Source organism: Phyllobates terribilis, unplaced genomic scaffold (genome assembly GCF_046119375.1).
Source record: "Phyllobates terribilis strain yellow unplaced genomic scaffold, ASM4611937v1 Scaffold_4__5_contigs__length_816908805, whole genome shotgun sequence".
NCBI classification, from domain to species: domain Eukaryota; kingdom Metazoa; phylum Chordata; class Amphibia; order Anura; family Dendrobatidae; genus Phyllobates; species Phyllobates terribilis.
In genome coordinates, this window is record NW_027362764.1 from 313601080 (window position 1) to 313624437 (window position 23358).

The 23358-nt window shown below is 45.0% G+C and overlaps 1 protein-coding gene across 2 annotated transcripts in view; it reads left to right on the forward strand.

Annotated features, from left to right (window-relative positions):
• The window catches only part of HUS1 (HUS1 checkpoint clamp component), a 163866-nt gene extending 146246 nt beyond the window's left edge, over nt 1–17620 (forward strand). Inside the window, exons 7-8 of one of the 2 annotated variants that reach the window (XM_073678391.1) lie at nt 9804–9935; nt 17293–17620. In XM_073678391.1, coding sequence (XP_073534492.1) covers nt 9804–9935; nt 17293–17375 — 215 coding nt within the window. In that variant the 3' untranslated portion in view covers nt 17376–17620. The remainder of the gene's footprint in view (nt 1–9803; nt 9936–17292) is intronic. The other variant, XM_073678390.1, reaches the window with a different exon arrangement.
• Nucleotides 17621–23358: the final 5738 nt, after the last annotated feature.

Genomic DNA, 23358 nt, shown 5'->3' on the forward strand with positions numbered 1-23358 from the left:
TTTAAATTTATACCATTGGGCAGTGAAGAAAACATAATTGTATTTTTACCACAAAAAATGTTTGACCCTTAGATTTTACATTTTCACACAGGGCAATGGGTAAAAATGGTGCCGAAATGTGTCACACAATTTCTTCTAAAAGTGGCAATACCCCATATGTGGCTGTATCGTACCGCTTAACCATACGGTGAGATCTGGGAGGGACGGAGCTCTATTTGACAATTGGAGAACAAATTATTGTAGATTAGGCATTTGGATTTGGGAGCACAAAATTTTCTGAATTTCTTTTGGGGGGCAAGGGCCATTTCGCTTTTCCAGAGCCTTTCTGTTACCAGTAACTTGGAAGTCCCTTATATTTTTAACAGATGACGGACCTGAGTGGGGACTAGCTTTTTTTGAGGACCGAGTTGAAGCTTTTATTGGGAACATTTTACGTAACATTTATCCGGCGCTCTAGGCTGAGCACTTACATCGGGGTTTCCATCTAAATGTCCAAGTGATGTAATTCAGATGAATCCCCTGCAGGATCCATTCACTATAATGAGGCAGCAGAGTTACTCTGGACTCCGTCTAGCCTCTGTTTAGTGGTGTCCTTTTTTTCAGAAGTGCACAAAACTGTGGCCAAGCGCACTTTTATGCACGCCTAAAAAAAATGACACCGTGGGATCACAGGCCAGATGGCATCCACAGTGGCCTATATCTGCCTCATTACAGGGAATCTTCCGTCATGGGTTCCGTCTGAATCACGTATTTCAGAGATTTACACGGAAACTCTGGTGTAAGTGCTCAGCGCAGGATATATGTGAGCAGAGCCTTACTGCGATCTTTGGGAGACATAATAAACGAATCAGTAGCAGGTGAAGAATTGGTTTTATTTATTTTTTACGCCGTTCCTCGTGCGGTATAAGTGATGAGATTACTTTATTCTTCGGGTCGGTGCGATTACAGAGATACCAGATTTATATCAGGTTTTTATGAGTGACAGCTGTCACACACTAAGAGACGCTTTCTTTTGCAAAATCTAGTTTTTGCATCGGCATATTTTGAGAGCTATAATTTTTCCATATTTCGGCCGACAGTCATGTGACGGCTTGTTTTTTGCGGGACGAGTTGACATTTTTATTGGTACCATTTTTGGGTACGTGACATTTTTTGATCGCTTTCTATTCTGTTTTTTGGGAGGTAAAATTAACAAAAACCAACAATTCAGGAATTGTTTTTTGAGGGTTCTTTTTATGCCGTTCTGCGTGTGGTAAAAGTAATAAGGCAGCATTATTCTTCGGGTCAGTATGTTTACAGCGATACTACACTTAGTGTATATTTTTTTATGTTTTAGCGCTTTTACACAAACAATTTTATAGAAAAAATATTTTTTTTGCATCGCTTTATTCTGAGAGCTATAACTTTTTTATTTTTTGGCTGATGGAGCTGTATGGCGGCTTTTTTTTGCGGAACAAGGTGACGTTTTCAGCGGTACCATTTTTATTTACATTTTGCTTTTTGATCGCATTTTTTTCCCCTTTTTGTTTGGCGATATGATGAAAAAGCATAGTTTTTTGCTCCGTTTTTTATTTATTTTTATTACGGTGTGCACAGAAGCAGTTAATTAGTGTGACAGTTTTATAGATCGGGTTGTTTCGGACGCGGCGATACCAAATATGTGTACTCTTTTAGTTTTTGCATAAATATACGGATTTATTGGTTTCATATTTTATTTATTTTTATTTATTTTGTGATTTTTTTTTTTAACAGTTTGAAAACATTTTTTAGATTTTTTTTTTACTTAGGCCCTTTTCTAATCACGGTTCTCATGTAATCCAATAGACATGTATTGTATTGCATGAGAAGTTTGCTGACAGTTTCACACGGTCTGTCTCCTGCTGGACTCAGATGCAGGCTGAGCCTAGCAGGACGCCATATATGGCAGATCTGGAGGCGGTCATGTGACCTCCAGCTGCCATAACAACGGCAGGTCCTGGAAGGCATCAGGTGACCGTCGGAGAGGTAAATGCACGACCCCCTCTCCTCTCACTATCTTCTATATGCCGCGATCACTATAGATCGCGGCATATAGAAGATAGCAAAGGGTTAACATCATTGGGACCTGAGGGGCTGCGGGACCACCGACTGTTCATAAACGTCGGTGCTGCACAGAGCCCAGGCAGCGCCGACGTTTATGTACAGTGGGCAGTCGGGAAGCGGTTAAAGGGTGTGGTTTTATAGGAATGGCAACCAGTGTGGGAGGCCATTCCCCTACCTCCTCTCAGGGTGTGGCTGAGCAAGGTTTAAATGCTTAGTCCTGTTTTTTTTCTGTGGTTGGTGAGTCTGAAGAGACAAGTCTCCAGGCTGTGTAACTTCAGCTCAAAGTTGAGGGTGCTGCAAACTGGTGCAGGGCGAACCCACACACACATGGACTGTTACCATTTGTCTTTTGTTTTAACTTTATACCAGCAAGGCTGAGTTTATTTTTTCTGAAGTCTGCAGTGCTTTATGCTGACATAATAAACCTGCAGACGAAACCGTTCCTGAGTCCACTTCCGATTGCAGCCAAGTGAGTCATCTTGCCACAATATATACAGTGCTCAGCATAAGTGAGCACACCCCTGTATTATCAGTACATTGTATATGTTTATATACAGCGCTCAACGTGAGTACACCCCGTATTATCAGTACATTATATATATATAGCGCTCAGCATATGTGAGTACACCCCTGTATTATCAATACATTATATATAAAGCGCTGAACATATTGAGTACACCGCCGTATTCTCAGTACATTATAAATATATTTAGCGCTCAGAATAAGTGCGTACACCCCCTGTATTATGAGTACATTTTATATTTATTTCAGTGCACAGCTTGAGTACACCCCTGTTTTACCAGTACATTATATATACAGCGCTTAGCGTAAGTGAGTACACCCCCCTGTATTCTCAGTACGTTATACATACAGCGTTCAGCGTAAGTGAGTACACCCCTGTATTACCAGTACATTATATATACATTTCTTAGCGTAAGTGAGTAAACCCCTGTATTGTCAGTACATCTTATATATAATGCTTGATGCGTCCTTCAGTCCGAATTCGCTGACACAGTATCTTCAACAAAATGGAGCCGGATATCGTGGGATATGCAAGCATTGACTCCTGCACCATTTTATTGAAGAATTCTACTACAAAGTCAACTTAGCAGTGCGCACACACCGGCCATCGCCATTATCCCTATGGCCGCCACGTGCACACTGCTATGTTGACATTGTAGTACATTACTTCACTAAAACAGCGCTGGAGTCAGCACGTGCGCATACCATGATCTCCGGCGCCGTTTTATTGAAGACACTGTATATGTGAATTTGCAGACACCGTGTCTTTAAAAAAATGGCGCAGGAGAGCGCGGTATGCGCATGTGCTGATTTTGGTGCCATTAATAAGATTAAAAATGTACCAATAAAAATGAAGTAAGAAACCCCTTTGACGATGGTAATATTACAAGTTACTCTACATGCACCGTTTACTAACAGCAGCCTGGATTGCCTATTGTACACTATAAACCTGTGTTCTCTATTAATTGACATATTTCAGTATTTCAGTGCAATGGTGAATTGTTTTAAAAAAAATTGTCATTTGTCTAACTTATGCTTCTCTTAAATAACAATACAATAATTGATTAAAATAAGTTCCTAAATTCTCATTTCAGCATCAGAAGGGAAGGAAGGGAGACACATATCCATTACTAGTGGGTAGGCGGAGCCCCACAGGATAATTCACCTCAGATTTATAAAAAGTGACGACCGGCCCCTCCAGCTTAGGCTCCTCTTACTCCCATGTTCCTCAGTTTTAAATTTGAGGTCGCAGAGGATAGTCGCTGCCTTCGCAGCTCCTCAGAAGATTTTCTTATTTTTATTCCGGAGACCTGGACCCCCCGTGGTCTAGAGGTCTCAGCGCTGCTGGGACCCCTGACCCTCCCCTGGCAGATCTGCGTACCCCCTAAGGAGGTAACCGCAGAACCCTGCTGGCCCCGGGGGATACAGGGCGCTCCCTGGCGGAGACTCACACCGCTCGTGTGGGGTTCCTGCGCGCTCCACCGTGGGGGAGAGCAAGGGCCACGGCGCCACACATCCCTGGGGGGCTCCTATTGAGTGCTTTCAGCGGCTGCTGCGGCAGCCGCTGTCACTGTATATGTGTTTGTGGTGACTGCTGTTTTTTTCTGGCTTGCAGGGATTTCTCCTCTGCATGCAGCGTTTGATCCTCAGCTGGCAGGGGAGCAGGGACGGAGGATTCGCGCGCTCCGTTCGTAGCTCGGCAGGGGGCGTGGCTTAGCGTCTCTCTGCTGTCGGTCTTCTTAGCTCGTGACAGGAAGTGCCGGGAAAGCGCGCGCTGGAGATGTCCCAGCCCCTTCTTCTTCCGGTCAGCGTCCATCCTCGTGCAGCGTCTCCTACTCCCTGCTCCCCGCTCTCATCACACCGAGAAGAGCAGTCTCTACGCCAGCTGGTGAGTCTCTCCTGCCTTTTAGGCAGAAAGTTCCTTCTTGGGTATTACAGCGCAGAGCACTTTCCTTATGTCCTAGTCTGACAGGGTGTGCTGTATACGGCGCTGCTTCTTCCCTACTGAGATGGCTCTGACGCACACCTCACAAAAAGGGTAGTGCTTATCAGTAGCATTAACCCCTTCTGAACGGGTTCTGGCCCATCAGGCTGTTAACCCTCTGGAGGTGCACCCTTCTGGGGTCAGAGGGTGCTTCTCTCTTGTCTGTCAGGTTAACTTTTGCTCTGCAGGCCGCTGGGGTAGCTTTTCTCCTTCTAACGAGGAGCTTTAACCCTTCAGTGCCGGGTGATTTTTTGTGCAAGAACAGGCTGTGGTAGTGGAATTCACACATCCTTGGTTACTGCACCCATTGTAAGGTTATTACCGCCTTATGGGACCAGGGGGCGCGAACCTCTCTCCCGGTCCGCTTCAGGATCGGTCACGCGTATCTGATACGCCGGGGTCTTCAACGGCGTCAGGTTCGACGCTAGTTGGGGGTCTGTGATGTTAAGGTGGAGGCCCTCACTCGCTCCATTGACAGTCTGTCTGACCTCCTGGGTCATTGGGTCTCTGCTAAGTCCCAACCGACGTCTAGAAGCAAGAAGCGTCACAGGCCTGTGGCGGCGCCGTCTCCTCCGCGCAGTGCGTCGGAGGCTTCAGAATCGCCGACAGACTCTTCTGGTGAGATCTCCGATTCTGATGAAGAGAATCGGCGGGGTCGCTCTGCTTCGCTTTCGGGCTGCGTGGACGCTTTTGTTGAAGCTATGCGGGAAGCGTTACAACTGTCTGAAGAGGTGACGGGGCGCCCTGGCAAATCGGCCCGGCTGTATCAGGAGTCGCGTCGGGCTCGCTCGACCATGCCGATGCACGAGGAACTTAACAAGGCGGTGGAGAAGGAACGCCTGTGTCCGGATAAACGTTTCCAAGGGTTGCGGTTGTTTGATGCCCTGTATCCCTGTTCCACGGAAACGATCACTAATTGGGTCACCTCTCCTGAAGTGGATGTGCCATTGTCTCAGCTGAGCAAATCCTCTTTGCTTCCTGTTAAAGGGAAGGCGAGTCTTCAGGACCCGCTGGACAGAAGGACGGAGTTAGCGGCAAAGTCCATCTACGAGGCCGCGGGTCACGGATTCCGAGCGGCCTTGGGGGCCATGTGGGCTGGTGAGGCTTCGCTGCGGTGGTTGGATCAGCTGCGGCAAGATGGAACTCCGCTGTCTGAAGTGGAAAGGCTCTTGGAAGAAGCAGCCCAATATGGCAGGGACGCAGAGCTGGATACTACTTCGGTGATGTCCAGGGCTCAATCCTCGGCCGTCACTGTCAGGAGAGCACTGTGGCTTAAACAGTGGACCGGAGACGCAGTATCCAAACAAGGTTTGCTGAGTCTGGCGTACAAGGGCGGTCAGCTGTTTGGTTCGGACCTCACGGAGCTGATTGCTACGGCCAAGGCCAAAGATACGGCCTTGCCGCAGCGAAAGGCAGCGGTTTCTACGTCCGGCAAGTCAAGTGCCGGTAGTGGTCATCGGTCCTTTCGGCCCAGGGGTCGGTTCGGTCAGCCTTCTTGGAGATCGGATCGTCCCTCGTCTTCTGGAAAAAAGACCTCCCAGAAATCCCGTACTCCCTGGAAACAACATTTCCGTCAGGACAAGCGGGAGGTTGACAAAAAGCCCGCTAAGGCGGACTGACGCCAGGAACCCTCTCGAGGGCTTTCGGGTGGGAGGTCGTCTGCTACAATTCGGGTCGATTTGGGCGTCACACCTATCGGACGCCTGGGTGACGCGGGTTATGTCGGAAGGTTAGTTCATAGAGTTTCATTCTCGACCCCCGGACAGGTTTCGTCAGTCGCGCATTCCGTCCGAGCCCAGGCTAGCTGCCGCACTGCTGCGGGAGGTCGACTCTCTTCTGCAGCAGGGTGTGGTGATTCCGGTTCCGCCGGAGGACCAGGGAAGGTGGTTTTACTCCAACCTTTTTGTGGTTCCCAAAAAGGAGGACAAGTTTCGCCCCATTCTGGACCTCAAAGAATTGAATTTGCATGTCCGGACCCGCAAATTCCGTATGGAGTCTCTTCGCTCCATCGTGGCGGCCCTGTCGCAGCACGATTTTTTGGTGTCGATCGACATCCGCGATGCCTATTTGTATGTCCCTATCGGCAGGGCTCACCAGCGCTTCCTGCGGTTCGCCATAGGTCAGGCCCATTACCAGTTTGTGGCCCTACCGTTCGGGTTGGCCTCGGCGCCCAGGGTTTTTACAAAGATTCTGGCGCCGCTCATGGCGCTCCTTCGAAAGCAAGGAGTTACGATTCTCCCCTACCTGGATGACCTGTTAATTGTGTCACCCACAGCGGAGGAGGCGGTGACAGCTCGCGATCTCTCCCTTCAGCACCTGGAGGACTTCGGGTGGCTGGTCAATTGGAAGAAGTCGTCATTGGAGCCGTCGCAGTCAATCCTGTTCTTGGGGATGCATTTCGACACGGTACGGGCAGTGGTGTCCCTGCCTCCGGACAAACAAGCGATCCTTCGTCACCATGTCCAGGCTATGAGGTCAGAGATGACGATGTCTCTTCGGAGGTGTATGCGCCTTCTGGGTCTGATGGTGGCGGCAATGGAAGCGGTACCGTTTGCACAATTTCATTCCCGGGGTCTTCAAGATCTTATTCTGACCCGTTGGGACCGATCGCCGGCTTCGCTGGATCGCTGTGTCGGTATCTCCCGCAAGGTGCTAGAGTCTCTTCGATGGTGGTTACGTCCGGAGACTTTATCCCTGGGGAAATCCTTCCTCCTCCCACGGTGGTCGGTCATTACCACCGATGCCAGCCTGACTGGCTGGGAGGGGGGGGGGGTTTGGAACAATCTCTGGGTTCAGGGGGTTTGGTCGTCAGAGAAGTAGTCTCTGCCGATCAACATCTTGGAGTTGAGAGCGATATTTCTCTGCCTCCGACATTGGACGGTCCCTTTGAGCGGTCTGCCGGTCCGGATTCAGACGGACAATGCAACAGCGGTCGCATATATCAACCATCAGGGCGGGACGAGGAGTTCCAGACTCATGATGGAGGTCTCTCGGATCCTGGTTTGGGCCGAATCCAGGGTTCCGGCCATCACCGCGATTCACATCCCAGGAGTGCTGAATATCACGGCAGACTTCCTCAGTCGCGAACAGGTGGATCCCGGGGAATGGGGTCTTCATCCGGAAGTTTTTGCACTGCTGTGCTCCCGTTGGGGGACTCCCCAAGTGGACTTGATGGCATCCAGGCTGAACGCCAGGATTCCGACGTTCATGTCCAGATACAGGGACCCGGAAGCTGTGGCGGTAGATGCTTTGGTGGCCCTGTGGGACCAGTTCGAGCTGATCTACGTGTTTCCGCCGGTATCCTTACTTCCACTGGAGATCCACCGGATCAAACTAGAGCGTATTCCGACGATTTTGGTGGCGCCGGATTGGCCGCGGAGGGCGTGGTATTCAACGCTGGTGTCTCTTCTGGCGGCGCCCCCGTTTCCACTGCCTCTTCGCCCGGACCTGCTAACCCAAGGGCCCATTCGCCATCCGGACCTGAAGTCGCTTCGTTTGACGGCGTGGTTCTTGAGACCGAGATCTTGACCCGTCGTGGGTTTTCGGCCGAAGTCATCGCCACCTTGCGGGCGGCCAGAGGTCCGGCTATAACCAGGATTTATCACAGAACTTGGAAGACCTTCTATTCATGGTGTTCTGGATCGTCAAGGAACCCGAGGGTTTTTTCCATTCCCAACTTCTTGGCTTTTCTGCAATGTGGTTTGGCCAAGGGTCTGGCGGTTGGTACCTTGCGGGGTCAGGTATCTGCACTATCCGTGCTTTTTCGGAAAGCTATTGCCTCGCGCAGGGATGTGCGTTAGTTTTTTCGCGGGATTGCACGTCAGTTCCCGCCCCGGAGGGCGTTTGTGGCTCATTGGCGGCTCAATCTAGTCTTGGAGGCTCTTCAGCACGGGCCTTTTGAGCCTATGGATTCAGCTACGCTTTACTTGCTTTCTTGGAAGGTGGCCTTCCTGGTGGCGGTCACCTCTTTGAGAAGGGTTTCTGAGTTGGCGGCATTGTCTTGCTCGCCCCCTTTTCTGGAGTTCCACTCGGATCGCGTTGTGCCTCGTACCCGTTGCGATTTTCTGCCCAAAGTGGTGTCGCGTTTCCACGTCAATCAGGACATCGTGTTGCCCTCCCTCTGTCCGAAACCAAGGAATCCAAAGGAACGGGCCTTGCACTCGTTGGATTTGGTGCAGGCTTTGAAGTTCTATCTTACCATCACGCAAGAGTTTCGGAAGTCGGACTCTCTTTTTGTGATTCCTGCTGGTCGTCGGCGTGGTCAGTGGGCTTCCAAGGACACTATAGCTCGGTGGATACGTTCGGCTATCCTGGAGGCGTACCGGCTCAAGGGCGAGCCTTGTCCGGTTAAGGTTCGAGCTCCATTCCACAAGAGCGGTTGGTTCGTTGTGGGCTGTTCGTCAGGGGGCCTCGGCAGTGCAGCTCTGCCGGGCGGCTACATGGCGTTCCGTCCACACTTTTACTAAATTTTATAAAGTGGACGTGAGTGCTTCCGCCGATGCGGTCTTGGGACGCAGGATCCTGCAGGCGGCGGTGGTTTAGGTTATATCTTTATCTAGTTTTGGCGCTTGTTGCGCGCTTACCTAAGTTGTTGGGGTGTTGGCGATTCTGCCACTGTTTCCCACCCTTGAGTTCTGGACTGCTTTGGGACGTCCCACTAGTAATGGATCTGTGTCTCCCTTCCTTCCCTTCTGCTGCTGAAAGACGGATTTTGGTAAGACCTTACCTGTAAAATCCTTTTCAGCGAAGGAAGGAAGGGAGACACAGCACCCTCCCAGGGCAGAAGTGCATTATTGTTTTTCCAGATGCGGTGCGACTCCTCTCTGATGGCGGTCATCGGGACTGGGGTCGGCGCGCTAGGGCTCTGTTCCAGCATTGCCAGCTCATCGCAGTTGTCAGGTCCAGTGAGTAGTGCCTGGGACTGTGTGTTCTTTCTGTTATATGCATAACCTTTTCTCTCGCATTTCTGATTTTTCCGAAGGGGTTGTGTTGTTCCGCTGGTGTTATCTGCTCTTCCTTAGCTTGTGTACGTACTGAGGAACATGGGAGTAGGAGGAGCCTAAGCTGGAGGGGCCGGTCGACACTTTTTATAAATCTGAGGTGAACTATCCTGTGGGGCTCCGCTCCCACTAGTAATGGATCTGTGTCTCCCTTCCTTCCTTCGCTGAAAAGGATTTTACAGGTAGGGTCTTACCAAAATCTGTCTTTTCTTCAGTTAATGATGAGTCTTCACAAAACAACACTCAGGAAAGAGACCAAGACATCATGTCACAAGCCAGAGTTGATATTAGGAAGCTTCTTCAGTTTCTTGCAGGACAGCAAGTAAATCCAAATAAAGCCATATGTAGTAAGTAATTTTCATGCAATGTGTAAATTGAAGTGAAATTTATGAAACATTACACCAATCGCTCCGATCTAATAAAGCCAAACAGGTACCAAGGAGCACAGTGGCTGTTAAGTGCTTCTGCCCATTATTTAGTTATTGAAACACTCTCAATTTTGGGGGGGGAAATATACTCACCGATCGCTATCTATGGATCCAGTGCTCTTCTGAATAATGAGACTGGAATTTACTCTGCGGATAACACTGCACTGTGTGTGTCACAGAAGTGGCTTTTTCAAAGTAAGTCTATGGAGTCGCAGAGTCGTCTCTCATACGATGAGAGGTCGGAAAATTTGGGCTCCTTTTAGCTTGGAAAAAAAGACGTCTCAAAGGAGATCTTATTTATTTGTATAAATATGTGTGGTCAGTACAAAGGACTGGCACACGACTTATTCCTTCCAAACACCATACTAAGGACCAAGGGGCACGCATTACGGGTGGAAGAAAGGCGATTCTGGCAGCTAAATAGGAAAGGGTCCTTTACAGTTAGAGTAGTCAGACAGTGGAATGTCCTACCACGAGAGGTAGTAATGGCTGATACAATGACAGCTTTTAACTCCTTCACGACCTTGGGATTTTCCATTTTTGCGTTTTCATTTTTTGTTTCCCTTATTACCACAGCCATAACTTTTTTATTTTTTCGTCAATATAGCCGTTTGAGGGCTTGTTTTTTGCGGGACAAGTCACCATTGATTGCAGGATGCCGGGAGGAAGTGGGGACCAAACCTCATTGTTGCACACGCAGGAGGTCACTGGAGCGGAAGTCATAGTGACTCCTGGAGCCTCCGCACTAGAGCAGATCAGTAAAATAGGGCAGGGAGAAAAAAATGCGCCTTATGCTATAGGCGCATTGCGCATGCGTGGGATGTGCAGCCCTAGACTGCACGTCACAGGACCTTGTGACATGCAGGGGCGGGGTGAATATTTAAATTAAGCATACAGTATAGACCAAAAGTTTGGACACACCTCATTTAAAGATTTTTCTGTATTTTCATGACTATGAAAATTGTACATTCACACTGAAGGCATCAAAACTATGAATTAACACATGTGGAATTATGTACTTAACAAAAAGTGTGAAACAACTGAAAATATGTCTTATATTCTAGGTTCTTCAAAGTAGCCACCTTTTGCTTTGATGACTGCTTTGCACACTCTTGGCATTCTCTTGATGAGCTTTAAGAGGTAGTCACCGGAAATGGTCTTCCAACAATCTTGAAGGAGTTCCCAGAGATGCTTAGCACTTGTTGACCCTTTTGCCTTCACTCTGCGGTCCAGCTCACCCTAAACCATCTTGATTGGGTTCAGGTCTGGTGACTGTGGAGGCCAGGTCATCTGGCGTAGCACCCCATCACTCTCCTTCTTGGTCAAATAGCCCTTACACAGCCTGGAGGTGTGTTTGGGGTCATTGTCCTGTTGAAAAATAAATGATGGTCCAACTAAACACAAACCGGATGGAATAGCATGCCGCTGCAAGATGCTGTGGTAGCCATGCTGGTTCAGTATTCCTTTTATTTTGAATAAATCCCCAACAGTGTCACCAGCAAAGCACCCCCACACCATCACACCTCCTCCTCCATGCTTCACGGTGGGAACCAGGCATGTAGAGTCCATCCGTTCACCTTTTCTGCGTCGCACAAAGACACGGTGGTTGGAACCAATGATCTCAAATTTGGACTCTTCAGAACAAAGCACAGCTTTCCACTGGTTTAATGTCCATTCTTTGTGTTCTTTAGCCCAAACAAGTCTCTTCTGCTTGTTGCCTGTCCTTAGCAGTGGTTTCCTAGCAGCTATTTTACCATGAAGGCCTGCTGCACAAAGTCTCCTCTTAACAGTTGTTGTAGAGATGTGTCTGCTGCTAGAACTCTGTGTGGCATTGACCTGGTCTCTAATCTGAGCTGCTGTTAACCTGCTATTTCTGAGGCTGGTGACTCGGATAAACTTATCCCCAGAAGCAGAGGTGACTCTTGGTCTTCCTTTCCTGGGGCTGTCCTCATGTGAGCCAGTTTCTTTGTAGCGCTTGATGGTTTTTGCAACTGCACTTGGGGACACTTTCAAAGTTTTCCCAATTTTTCGGACTGACTGAGCTTCATTTCTTAAAGTAATGATGGCCACTCGTTTTTCTTTACTTAGCTGCTTTTTTCTTGCCATAATACAAATTCTAACAGTCTGTTCAGTAGGACTATCAGCTGTGTATCCACCTGACTTCTGCACAACACAACTGATGGTCTCAACCCCATTTATAAGGCAAGAAATCCCACTTATTAAACCTGACAGGGCACACCTGTGAAGTGAAAACCATTTCCGGTGACTACCTCTTGAAGCTCATCAAGAGAATGCGAAGAGTGTGCAAAGCTGTCATCAAAGCAAAAGGTGGCTACTTTGAAGAACCTAGAATATAAGACATATTTTCAGTTGTTTCACGCTTTTTTGTTAAGTATATAATTCCACATGTGTTAATTCATAGTTTTGATGCCTTCAGTGTGAATGTACAATTTTCATAGTCAAGAAAATACAGATATTTCTTTAAATGAGAAGGTGTGTCCAAACTTTTGGTCTGTACTGTATAGGCGGGCATTTCTTGCCGTCCCCCGGACGCCAAGCCTAGAAAATAAGATTTTATAAAAAGCAATTTCACAGCCACAAGACCGCTAATATGGGACATACAGGTAAGTATAGATTTACATTTCTATCACCTGTATGCCCATATTAGCGGTCTGATGGGTCCCAAGGGGGTGACAGATTCCCTTTAATAGCCCTGGAAGCTCTATGGATATTGCCTTCGTCCCAGGCTATAAACATTAATCCCATCTGTCCGCTTTCCCTCTCCTGGTTAATAAACATATGGGGGACCCCACGCCATTTTTTTTCAGAAATGTAATTATTTATTAATAAATTGCATGAACAATGAGGTATACAAACAAAGCACTGATTATATATTTCACATAATTCTATCTATCTGTATATCTATCTATCTGGATATCTATTCTCTATCTGTATATCTAGCTACCTATTATCTATTCATCTATCTTATCTGTATATCTATCTATCCATATATCTAGAAAAAATAAAAATAGAAGCAGCACCAGCATCAAGCATTCTGCTGCAACATAATACAAAAAAATAGGAGGCGGCACACCATGTTGAGTGAAGAAAAAAGTGTTGTTTAATGGCCCATCATGGCAACGTTTCCGTGAGAACCTTTCTCAAGCACTTTTTTCTTCACTCAATATGGTGTGCTGCCTCCTATTTTTTGTTTTAGCTCCATATATTTATCTGTATATATATATATATCTATTATCTATCTATCCATCCATCTGTATATCTATCTATCATGTATCTGTTATCTATCTATCCATCCATCTATCTGTCCATATATCTATCCATTAGTCTATCAATAGATGGATAGATAGTTATATATGGATAGATACATAGATAGATAGATAAGTAATAGATATATAGATGATAGACAGACTGATAGACTGTTAGATTGATTACAGGGGACCCCAGAAAAAAATTGACTATACAATCTAACCAGCAAAGGCTAAACAGACTGCTGTGGGCTGATATTAATAGCCAGGGAAGGGGCCATGGATACTAGCCCCCTCCGAGGCTAATAACATCAGTCCTCAGCCGCCCCAGAAATGACGCATAAATAAAATGCGACAATTTTGGCACATAGGCTCGGCTCTTCCCACTTGCCCTGTGGCGGCGGCAAGTGGGGTAATAGGGTTGGGGTTCATGTCAGCCTTGTATTGGCAGCTGAAATGAAGCCCAGATTAGTAATAGGGAGGTGTCTGTCAGGATGACAACGGCGAGATCATGCAATATCCCACCGCTTGCCACCAATTTGTCAGGGATTCACATACGATCTCGATTACTCACAGAGACCACCCACTGTGATCTCTTGAGCGAACAGCTCTCTGCTGCCCCCTATCATCCTGACAATTGCACGATTGGCCGACGATCAATACCAGGGACTGCAGGCTGTTCTGACTAGGTAGTTATGGGCAAGCTAACAGTGAGCGCCTGGCATGCACACCTCCTTCTAACACATGGAATATATGTATACACCCTCATAGATCACTGCTAGCCTCACGATAACCCAAGAAAGATTATTCGCTTCCATCAACAATCAGTTTTAAAATACAATACAGGCCTGATTGGACACTTTATACGTAAAGTGTGGATTCAGAGGGGAGGAATGATTACAGAGCAAAAGAAACATAACTATTAAATTTTATATTTAATCCAAAGGGAGGCAGTGTTTATGAAAAAAAATATACAAATCATTTTACAAAGGGGGTCAAATCACTGGCCGCTCCCAGGCCATACGTGAAGCCCGGCTGCAGCCGGCTCTAACATCCGCTGATGTTATGACTAGTGCTGACAGCAGTCGGGGGTCTTTGTCTTCCGCGTTCCAGGTGGATGACAGGCTGTGGGCGGGGTTACACCCCACACGTCACACCCGGCATCCACCGTGCGCTCCGTCTCTCCCCATTCATTGGGAAAGCGCGCGGTGGATGCTGGGTGTGACGCGTGGGGTAACCCCGTCAAGAACCCAGCAGCCATCGCGGGGACCTCAGCGCTGAGTCACACCTCACTTGTCGTGACATCAGCGTGGGGTCACATGATGCCTGTGAGCGCCCACCAGTAGCGCCGCTCACAGGCATTATCAGCAACGTAAGGTATTTACAAAATGTCTTAGGGGCCCAGGGGGTATACATTGGGGGGGTAATATAAAATAGTGTACAACTTCTTTAATAGATGAAACTTACTATACCGATCGCATAGACGATTCAGTTTAGCTGGAGGGGAGCACTCCAATGGACTGTTATGGAACGTGACCCCTGTTTACACAAATATGTATCCCCAGCATAGGTATAGATCAATATTCGGCTTGATATTTTATGCCAAAGTGGGGCCCTGCCCACACACTCCCCTGTGATGACCTCACGTGGGCTGGTCTCCCCCCTTCATGGTTTTAATAAATTTTTAATTTCGGTGATATCTCCTCACTCAATGATCGCAGAAGTTAGCAAGTGATGTCATATTCTTTATTGCGATTTTACCTTTCTTTAGAGACCAAACATGTCATGACTGCTGTCTGTTATGTTTGCCCTCTTGCACTACAGCTCACCGGCGGGGCTCACAGATAAGGAGAAATATGTGTACTGTTCCTTAGTTAGCCCCGCTGCTAATAAATATGTGTCCCATCACAATCGGGATTATAGAACTTCCGATATTCCATATTTCATTTCAGTGCCTAAGCGTCTGCCTATTGTGCAGCTGGGAATGTCTTCTATTGTAAGGAGTGAGATAGATTCCCTTTGAAGCCTTAGCGAGATGTTTACTATCGCTTTCAGGTGGCATACTCCTTACCACTTAATCAGATACACAACTCCTTCAGTCTCTGGCCCTAAGGTGTCTGTTCTTCACACATGCCACTTTTACCAGGAGCTCCATTTCGTATGGTAATTAGCCTGGATAATTGAGTTTGCCACTTCTTGTGTGCACTTCCATTTGCATAGAAGCAGCTTGTTTAGACTGCTAGCTCTGCTCCTTTGACAAATGGTATAGGGGAGGGGGAAAGAGGGGTTTGGAGGGGGAGAGAGATTTTTAATATTTTCTATGACAGAGTGTGTAAGACACCCCCATTACTAACCCCATAGTAAAATTTGAGAAATAAAGACAGTATTAATAATCTCTATTAATAATTCTTAATTTACCAAAAAAATACTGCCCTAACGCCCAATCCATTGAAGCCCTCGTCTCCTGTAAGAAAATAAAAACCAACCATATCCCTCACCTGTCCACCGTGATGACATTATCCCAAGGGTCTCACGGCAATTGGATCATTTGTAGGACAGTCACATCAGCAGTCACTGATGTGACTGCTCTACCAGACAGCTGGCTATAATCACTCCTGTGTCAGTGTATAGTGCTGGGTGAGAATTGTACACTGACTATACACTGACTGGAGTCATCGCACTCCTGTCATAGTATCACCAGCTGTTGAATAGAGTGGTCACATCTAAGGATGTGGCTGTCATATTCACGAGATCACACTATATTACCTGGACTATGGTGGAAAGGTGAGGATTATAGTGGTTTATTATTTTTTATTTGTTTCAGGAGAAATGGGAATCGGGGATTAGGCGTTAAGGCGAGTATAGTTTTTTTTATTTTTTGAAGGGGGCGAGGGCTTCGGGAACAAGGTGTAGGTGAGTATAATGTTTTTTTTTATTTGAATATTTATTTTATTAATTTAAAAAAATATATTTTTTACTTTCAGCACAGGTGCCAGTGGATGAGAGACTACTTCTCCCATCCAGCGGCACCTGCGCTCGCTATTTACAATGGCAGCAGGCGCCTTCTGATGGGTGTAATAGTCCCATCAGTCGGCGCTTTTTACCACGTGTCACAGTCACAGCTGCGGGATCACGCTGACATCTGACAGCGTGATCCCGTAGTGCTCTGACCCTCGTTAACGATGTTACCGCTGATCAGAGCCCATGTTTTCCACGCTGTCACACACGGACTTCTTGAGGATATCCATGTTCGGGATCCGTGCCCGAACAGTAGGTGTTCGGTACGGATCCCGAACTTTACTCTTCAGGTTCTCCCATCTCTAGCAATGACAAACATGGGGGTCTTCTGCTGTCATGTGCCGGAAAAGATGCGAGCTTAGCCCTGGAGCCTGCATTAAATTCCGGGACACGACCTATGACGTACCTTTACGTCATAGGTCTTGAAAGGGTTTAAAAAAAGGGCAGGATGATTTCCTCAGTACACATAACATTGCGGGTTATAGTTAATTTACGGACAAAATGTATAATTGGTGGAGAAAGGTTGAACTTGATGGACCCCTAGGTCTTTCTTCAACCTATGTAAGAGTGAGGCTCCATAGGTTGGCGTGTAAATGAGACTTCCGGCTCACACTTAGAAGATCTGGAGAATCTGAATTGCTGTCTCATGACTCAGAAGAGCCCTGGAGCGGTGCTGGATCCCGGCGAAGACTGCGATCGGTGAGTATATTAACACAGTGACACTAGATTGCACTAACATTTACACGGGTTTAGGGGGAAAAAAGTTAATCGGAGTGCTTCTTAATCAGATTGTGAGGGACTCAGCACCTGGTTCCTAATCAAGCCCTGATCAGTAAACTTTACTGAAGTTTTTTAAAATGATACATACAGTACTTGTTAGTTAAAATGTGTCCAATAAGTTTCTTTTAAATATAGAACCTTGGCGTTGTATTTCACAAAGAAAATTGATCTGCAAAGTCTTAAGATTTAATAATTTTTCTTTTTTTTTGCAGATATTGTACACAAGCGGATGGTCCACTTTATATTGCTACATGATGATGTATCTTTGCAGTATTTCATCCCTGCTGTTGCTTAAATATATGCCCTGTCATTGTATGCATTGTTTCATTTACAGTATACAACTTCTATTTGTGACCTTAGTTAAGAGTTCCGTTGCATTTTTGTAATTAGACTTTATTTTTACTTCATTTTGAAAAAAAAAATATATACTGGAGTTATTTATAATAAACTAAAATGTAAAAAATTTTCATGTATTCTCTTACATCTGTCATTTTATGGACAGTGTATTTTTGGACCGACAAAAAAAAAAAAGAGCACTAACAGACGGGTGGTTGTGAATTATTTGCCTTTTGTTCCCGACACCATTCTCCGCCGACACAGAGCAGTCGCTGACCGCTCCTGCCGGCACTTCAGCGACTCTGCGGACGTCTTGACGTCAGATCAGCGACTTCTTTTCCACTCTGCTCTTTTGACAGGTCGGGACTGTTACGGCACAATAGGCCGTTTTGTGGCTGTTCCTGGTTACTCCATCTCAGCTTCTAATGGAGTTTTACAGCTGTAGCAATACTAAGTATGGTTTAGTGTTTTGTTTTTTTTTTAGAGCAAAAGTGTGGAGTGACTTAAACTTTTACATTTTGGACATTGTTTCAAATTTTTTTTTAAAATATTTTTATCCCCCCTTGGTGAGTCGCTTACTAGTTTTTACTATTTACTGCAGTACTTTAGCATAAAGCCCACCTGCGTCAGGAAAAAGGTCATGGGTACTCGTGCCCTATGTTCAAAGCTTTTAAATTCCACTCTAAGCAACCTCTAGGTGGCTGAGCATTATATTTGAGCTGTTAGGTATTGGATTGTATAAAACAGCCCGTATCCAGAATGGATTGAGCGGGCTCAGCTTTTCAGCCCCATGCATAAAAATCTGTACTCTACATGACACATATTTACTTTTAATGGTAGTAGAAGGGTTTTAAAAGGATTATTTTTAGATGTGTTTTAAAAATTATACGCAACTTAATATAGTTTTATTAAAAAAGGTGCCCCAGACTCCAGCCTGGCCAGACATGTGAGTGGAAGTGTGCTAGAAGAGCTCCTGGGATAACTAGCCTGCTGGAGGATCCACTGGGTCCCTAACTTCATACAAAGCAGTATTACCCCTTCTGTACATGTCCTAGCACTTACTGGTGTTCATAGGAGGAGCGATCATGGCCGGAGGAGCAGCAGTGAGATGACAGGCAGCAGCAGGAGGGAATGGAGGCATGCAAGATGGCACAAGCTCCTCTGCAGCAGGTACCAGAACAGGGAAGTCAGTGTCTGCAGGCACAGCTCTGAAGATGGCTGGCTTTGCTAGAAATCCAGATACAGGAGCCAGCACTGGCAATGAGACACAGACACAAATCATTGAGGTGTCTAATCGTTTCTCTGTCCTCTCAGAGGAATTCAATAACACTGCTGATAAGGTCTCTGCAAGTTCCTGTGCTCGGCAGCCTCAGCCAGAAATCACTGCTTCCCACCATAATACAGATCAGAACATTAATGAGCCCACAATAAAAGATGTGTTTATGGCTGTAACACAGTATGGATCTGCTTTAGCCTCACTTAGCAGTCAGATGGGAGAGAGTAAAGAAGCGGTCAAGCCGACTAAGTGGAAATACTGTAAAAAGGGTTATAAAAGGGAGGAGAAAGGTGAGATACTTTACAAGTCACCTGTAATTTTCAATCCCTATATAACTAGATATAATGGCTGATAGAGTAAAATTCCTCTCATGGATTGTCAGAGGTCTGGGGGACTCCTTAAAGGAGCGGCGGTCATGGAGCATATCCGGGATCACCTGCCTGCAGTGGTGCGTCTGCAGGAAACGCACTTTGGGAAAAAGTGTTGTGGGCATGAAATATTCATGGATAGGCCACAGCTTCCACTCTTTCTTCTCCACATATTCTAGGGGGGTTAGCATCCTAGTACATAGGACTATCCCTTTTGAATTAATTGATTCCAAGATAGATGGAGAAGGCAGATTTGTGGGCATCCACTGTAAAATATTCACAAAAGAAATTCTACTTTTGGCAGTCTGTTTCTCCTCCATATAACAACATTACTCTGAAAAATATTGCTTTACTAATGAATAAGATACCGGGAGTTCCAGTCCTTTGCATGGGAGATTTCAATAATGTTGTTCATCCCTTTTAAGATAGACATAAATCGGGGGGCATGGCCTGCTAGTCATGGAGTAGGTACGTGTTTTCTTGTGCTCCTGCCTCAGAATAAGCAACTGGGATGAAATGCCTTTTCAAAGACATTGAACTCTTATAAAAAGCTACTAAACTAACTCAGGATGCTTCTGAAACATTTTGAGACCTTCTTTGATATTATCTGAAAAATTTTACCTCACAACTATGCTGAGTAATTTTCCTGAGAGAAGCTTAAAGATTTGAGCTATCTTGAGATCTTATTACCTCATTATTTCATCACCTGGTTTTGATTTGACCTTGGGGTTCATCTCGTACTACTTAGAAGCTTTGAAGATTCGCCGCTCTTGAACGGATAGGTACCATTTTTTTTTTTTTTTTCGCTGTGTCACAAATTTTACATTGACGCCATTTTTGTACTTCATCATATTCAACTACGCCATCTTGTGTGATAACAGAGGTTTTATGATCTAAAAGGATTTAAGTAGTCTTATTTAAATCTGTTACACATAGGTACCATTTATTGCATGACTGTGGGATCTTCACTGAGTTTTGGTGCCGCCATCTTGTGCTTTACGGTTCTTAACTCCGCCATTTTATGTAAAACTGTGATGATCTAACTGAAAAGACTACATATAGACTTGACATCCCTTTTACTCCTGATATAGAACTACAAATGTATGACTAACAAGAGATATTACAGTTCTTGAAAAATATTTATTAATATCTTTGGCCGCGATAGTTGATTATCATTATAAAAAACAGTTTCGGTACAGAGACGAGAGGACTCTCCGTGAGCTAATGAAATCATTGGGTTTCCAATGAACACGAGCTACGCAGATCTGAAGAGGGAAACCAGTGTTCATATATTTTTTTTTTTGTGTGTGTGTGGTGATTTTTCCTCTGTCATTGCTAACACCGCTACAAAGCTTTCTTTATTATTATATATACAGTTATATGAAAAAGTATGGGCACCCCTATTAATCTTAAGCTTAATGTTTTTTAAAAATTGGTGTTTTTGCAACAGCTATTTCAGTTTGATATATGTAATAACTGTTGGACACAGTAATGTTTCTGCCTTGAAATGAGGTTTATTGTACTAACAGAAAATGTGCAATCTGCATTCAAACAAAATTTGACAGGTGCATAAGTATGGGCACCTCACCAGAAAAGTGACATTAATATTTAGTAGATCCTCCTTTTGCAAAAATAACAGCCTCTAGTCGCTTCCTGTAGCTTTTAATGATTTCCTGGATCCTGGATGAAGGTATTTTTGACCATTCCTCTTTACAAAACAATTCCAGTTCAGTTAAGTTTGATGGTCGCCGAGCATGGACAGCCCTCTTCAAATGATCCCACAGATGTTCAATGATATTCAGGTCTGGGGACTGGGATGGCCATTCCAGAACATTGTAATTGTTCCTCTGCATGAATGCCTGAGTAGATTTGGAGCGGTGTTTTGGATCATTGTCTTGCTGAAAGATCCATCCCGTGCGTAACTTCAACTTTGTCACTGATTCTTGAACATTATTGTCAAGAATCTGCTGATACTGAGTGGAATCCAGGTGTCCCTCAACTTTAACAAGATTGCCGGTGCCGGCATTGGCCACACAGCCCCAAAGCATGATGGAACCTCCACCAAATTTTACTGTGGGTGGCAAGTGTTTTTCTTGGAATGCTGTTTTTTTGCCACCATGCATAGCGCCTTTTTGTATGACCAAACAACTCAATCTTGGTTTCATCAGTCCACAGGACCTTCTTCCAAAAAGAAATTGGCTTCTCCAAATGTGCTTTTGCATACCTCAGCCGACTTTGTGGCGTGCTTGCAGAAACTGCTTCTTTCGCATCACTCTCCCATACAGCTTCTCCTTGTGCAAAGTGCGTTGTATAGTTGACCGATGCACAGTGACACCATCTGCAGCAAGTTGATGCTGCAGCTCTCTGGAGGTGGTCTGAGGATTGTCCTTGACTGATCTCACCATTCTTCTTCTCTGCCTTTCTGATGTTTTTCTTGGCCTGCCACTTCTGGCCTTAACAAGAACTGTCCCTGTGTTCTTCCATTTCCTTACTATGTTCCTCACAGTGGAAACTGACAGGTTAAATCTCTGAGACAGCTTTTTGTATCCTTCCCCTGAACAACTATGTTGAATAATAGAGTAGAAAGAAATGAAGCTGAGGTTTTTGAATTAGGAAAATTGACTGATAAGTTGGGGAAGGAGTAAAGTACTCTAAGGGAAGATCTAAAATTCATTAAAAATAAGATGACGGATTTAGAAGACAGGGATAGAAGACAAAATCTGAAGCTGAGAGGGATCCCTGAGTCACTCAAAAATGACCAATTAGATCTTTATGTAAAAGGTCTGCTAAAGAAGTCCTTGCCATCTCTGACAGATCTAGATATCACTATTGTTAGAGTCCATAGACTTCCAAAACCTAAGCATATCAGACCGGACATTCCAAGAGACGTAATTGTCAAATTCCATTTCTTTCATACAAAAGAAAGGTTAAAAGAATTTATAAGAACTAACAAAATCCTACCTCACCCCTTTGAGAACATTAAAACTTTTGCTGATCTCTCAAAAGAGACCATGTTACAAAGGAAAAACTTAGCTAAAATCACAGACATTCTTCGGCAGAAAGTGGGGTTTTAACCCAGCGAAGGTGTTATTTTCTTTCCAGGGCCGGACTGTCGCCATAAGCAATGTAGAAGAAGGTCTACAGATTCTAAAAGAATTTGGTAATAATATTTCCTGAGAAGTTAATTTTATGCATTTGAATTGAGGTTTTGGGCCAGAACTTAAGCCCTTTCCTCGAGGAGTTAGTTCCTACAATTAGTAGATCCTCTAGAGGAACTAATCTTCAGCAGTTAAGTTAGGTTATTTAAGGCTAGATTCAATTTTTAGTGGTTTACTACTGATAGTACATTTTTTTTTATTGATTCATTAAGTTGTTTTCAGAATCTTTACAATGTCTCCATCCCTTTTTTTCATATCTCTAAAACACTGTGCTCAAATGACAAGCATCACTACTGACACCTTCTCCCATGGCAGTTAAGATTTTATCCCATAATGTTAATGGACTGAATAGCCCAAGAAAGCGATATCTAGTATGGAAACAGACTCTAGAGTAGATATTATTGGTCTTCAAGAAACCAAATTCGCAGCAGCCAACCAGCCCAAATTCACTAATAAGAACTTTCCCAACATCTTCTATGCCTCCAATCCAAAGAAAAAACGAGGTGTAGCAATTCTTATAAAAAACACAGTAACTTTTGAAAAACTTCTGATATTAGCCGATGAAGATGGAAGATATCTAATTTTAATATGTAAAATAAATGGTGTAGAATTCACCCTAGCTAATGTTTATGTCCCTAATAGTGGTCAAATAACCTTTTTGGACAAAATAATGAAGCTTATTCACCAAAACAAGAGGGGCAAATTGGTTTTGTTTGGGGATTTTAACATGGTACCTAACGCCTTAATGGACTCCTCCACTAGATCAAGACAATTTCTCTCTAATTTAGACAAGTGGATTAATAAGAATGAGCTGTATGATGTATTTAGATGCCTCAACACATCTTCTGTAGAGTTTACCCATTACTCAGGAAGGCATAACTCATACTCCCGTATTGACCTGATCCTGACAGACATATTTTCTTTAACCAAATTCAAATCTGTGCGGATAGAGCCAAGGTTATGGTCTGATCATGCCCCTGTCTTATCTGAAATAATTATTGGCCCAGTTTTAGTAGAGAATAGGCTGTGGCGAAACAACAGTTGCTTATCTACCCATCCTAAATACAGATGTGCAATAGAACAATCAATTAAGAATTACTTTAGAGAGAATGATTCTGACAATACTCCAATTTATTTACT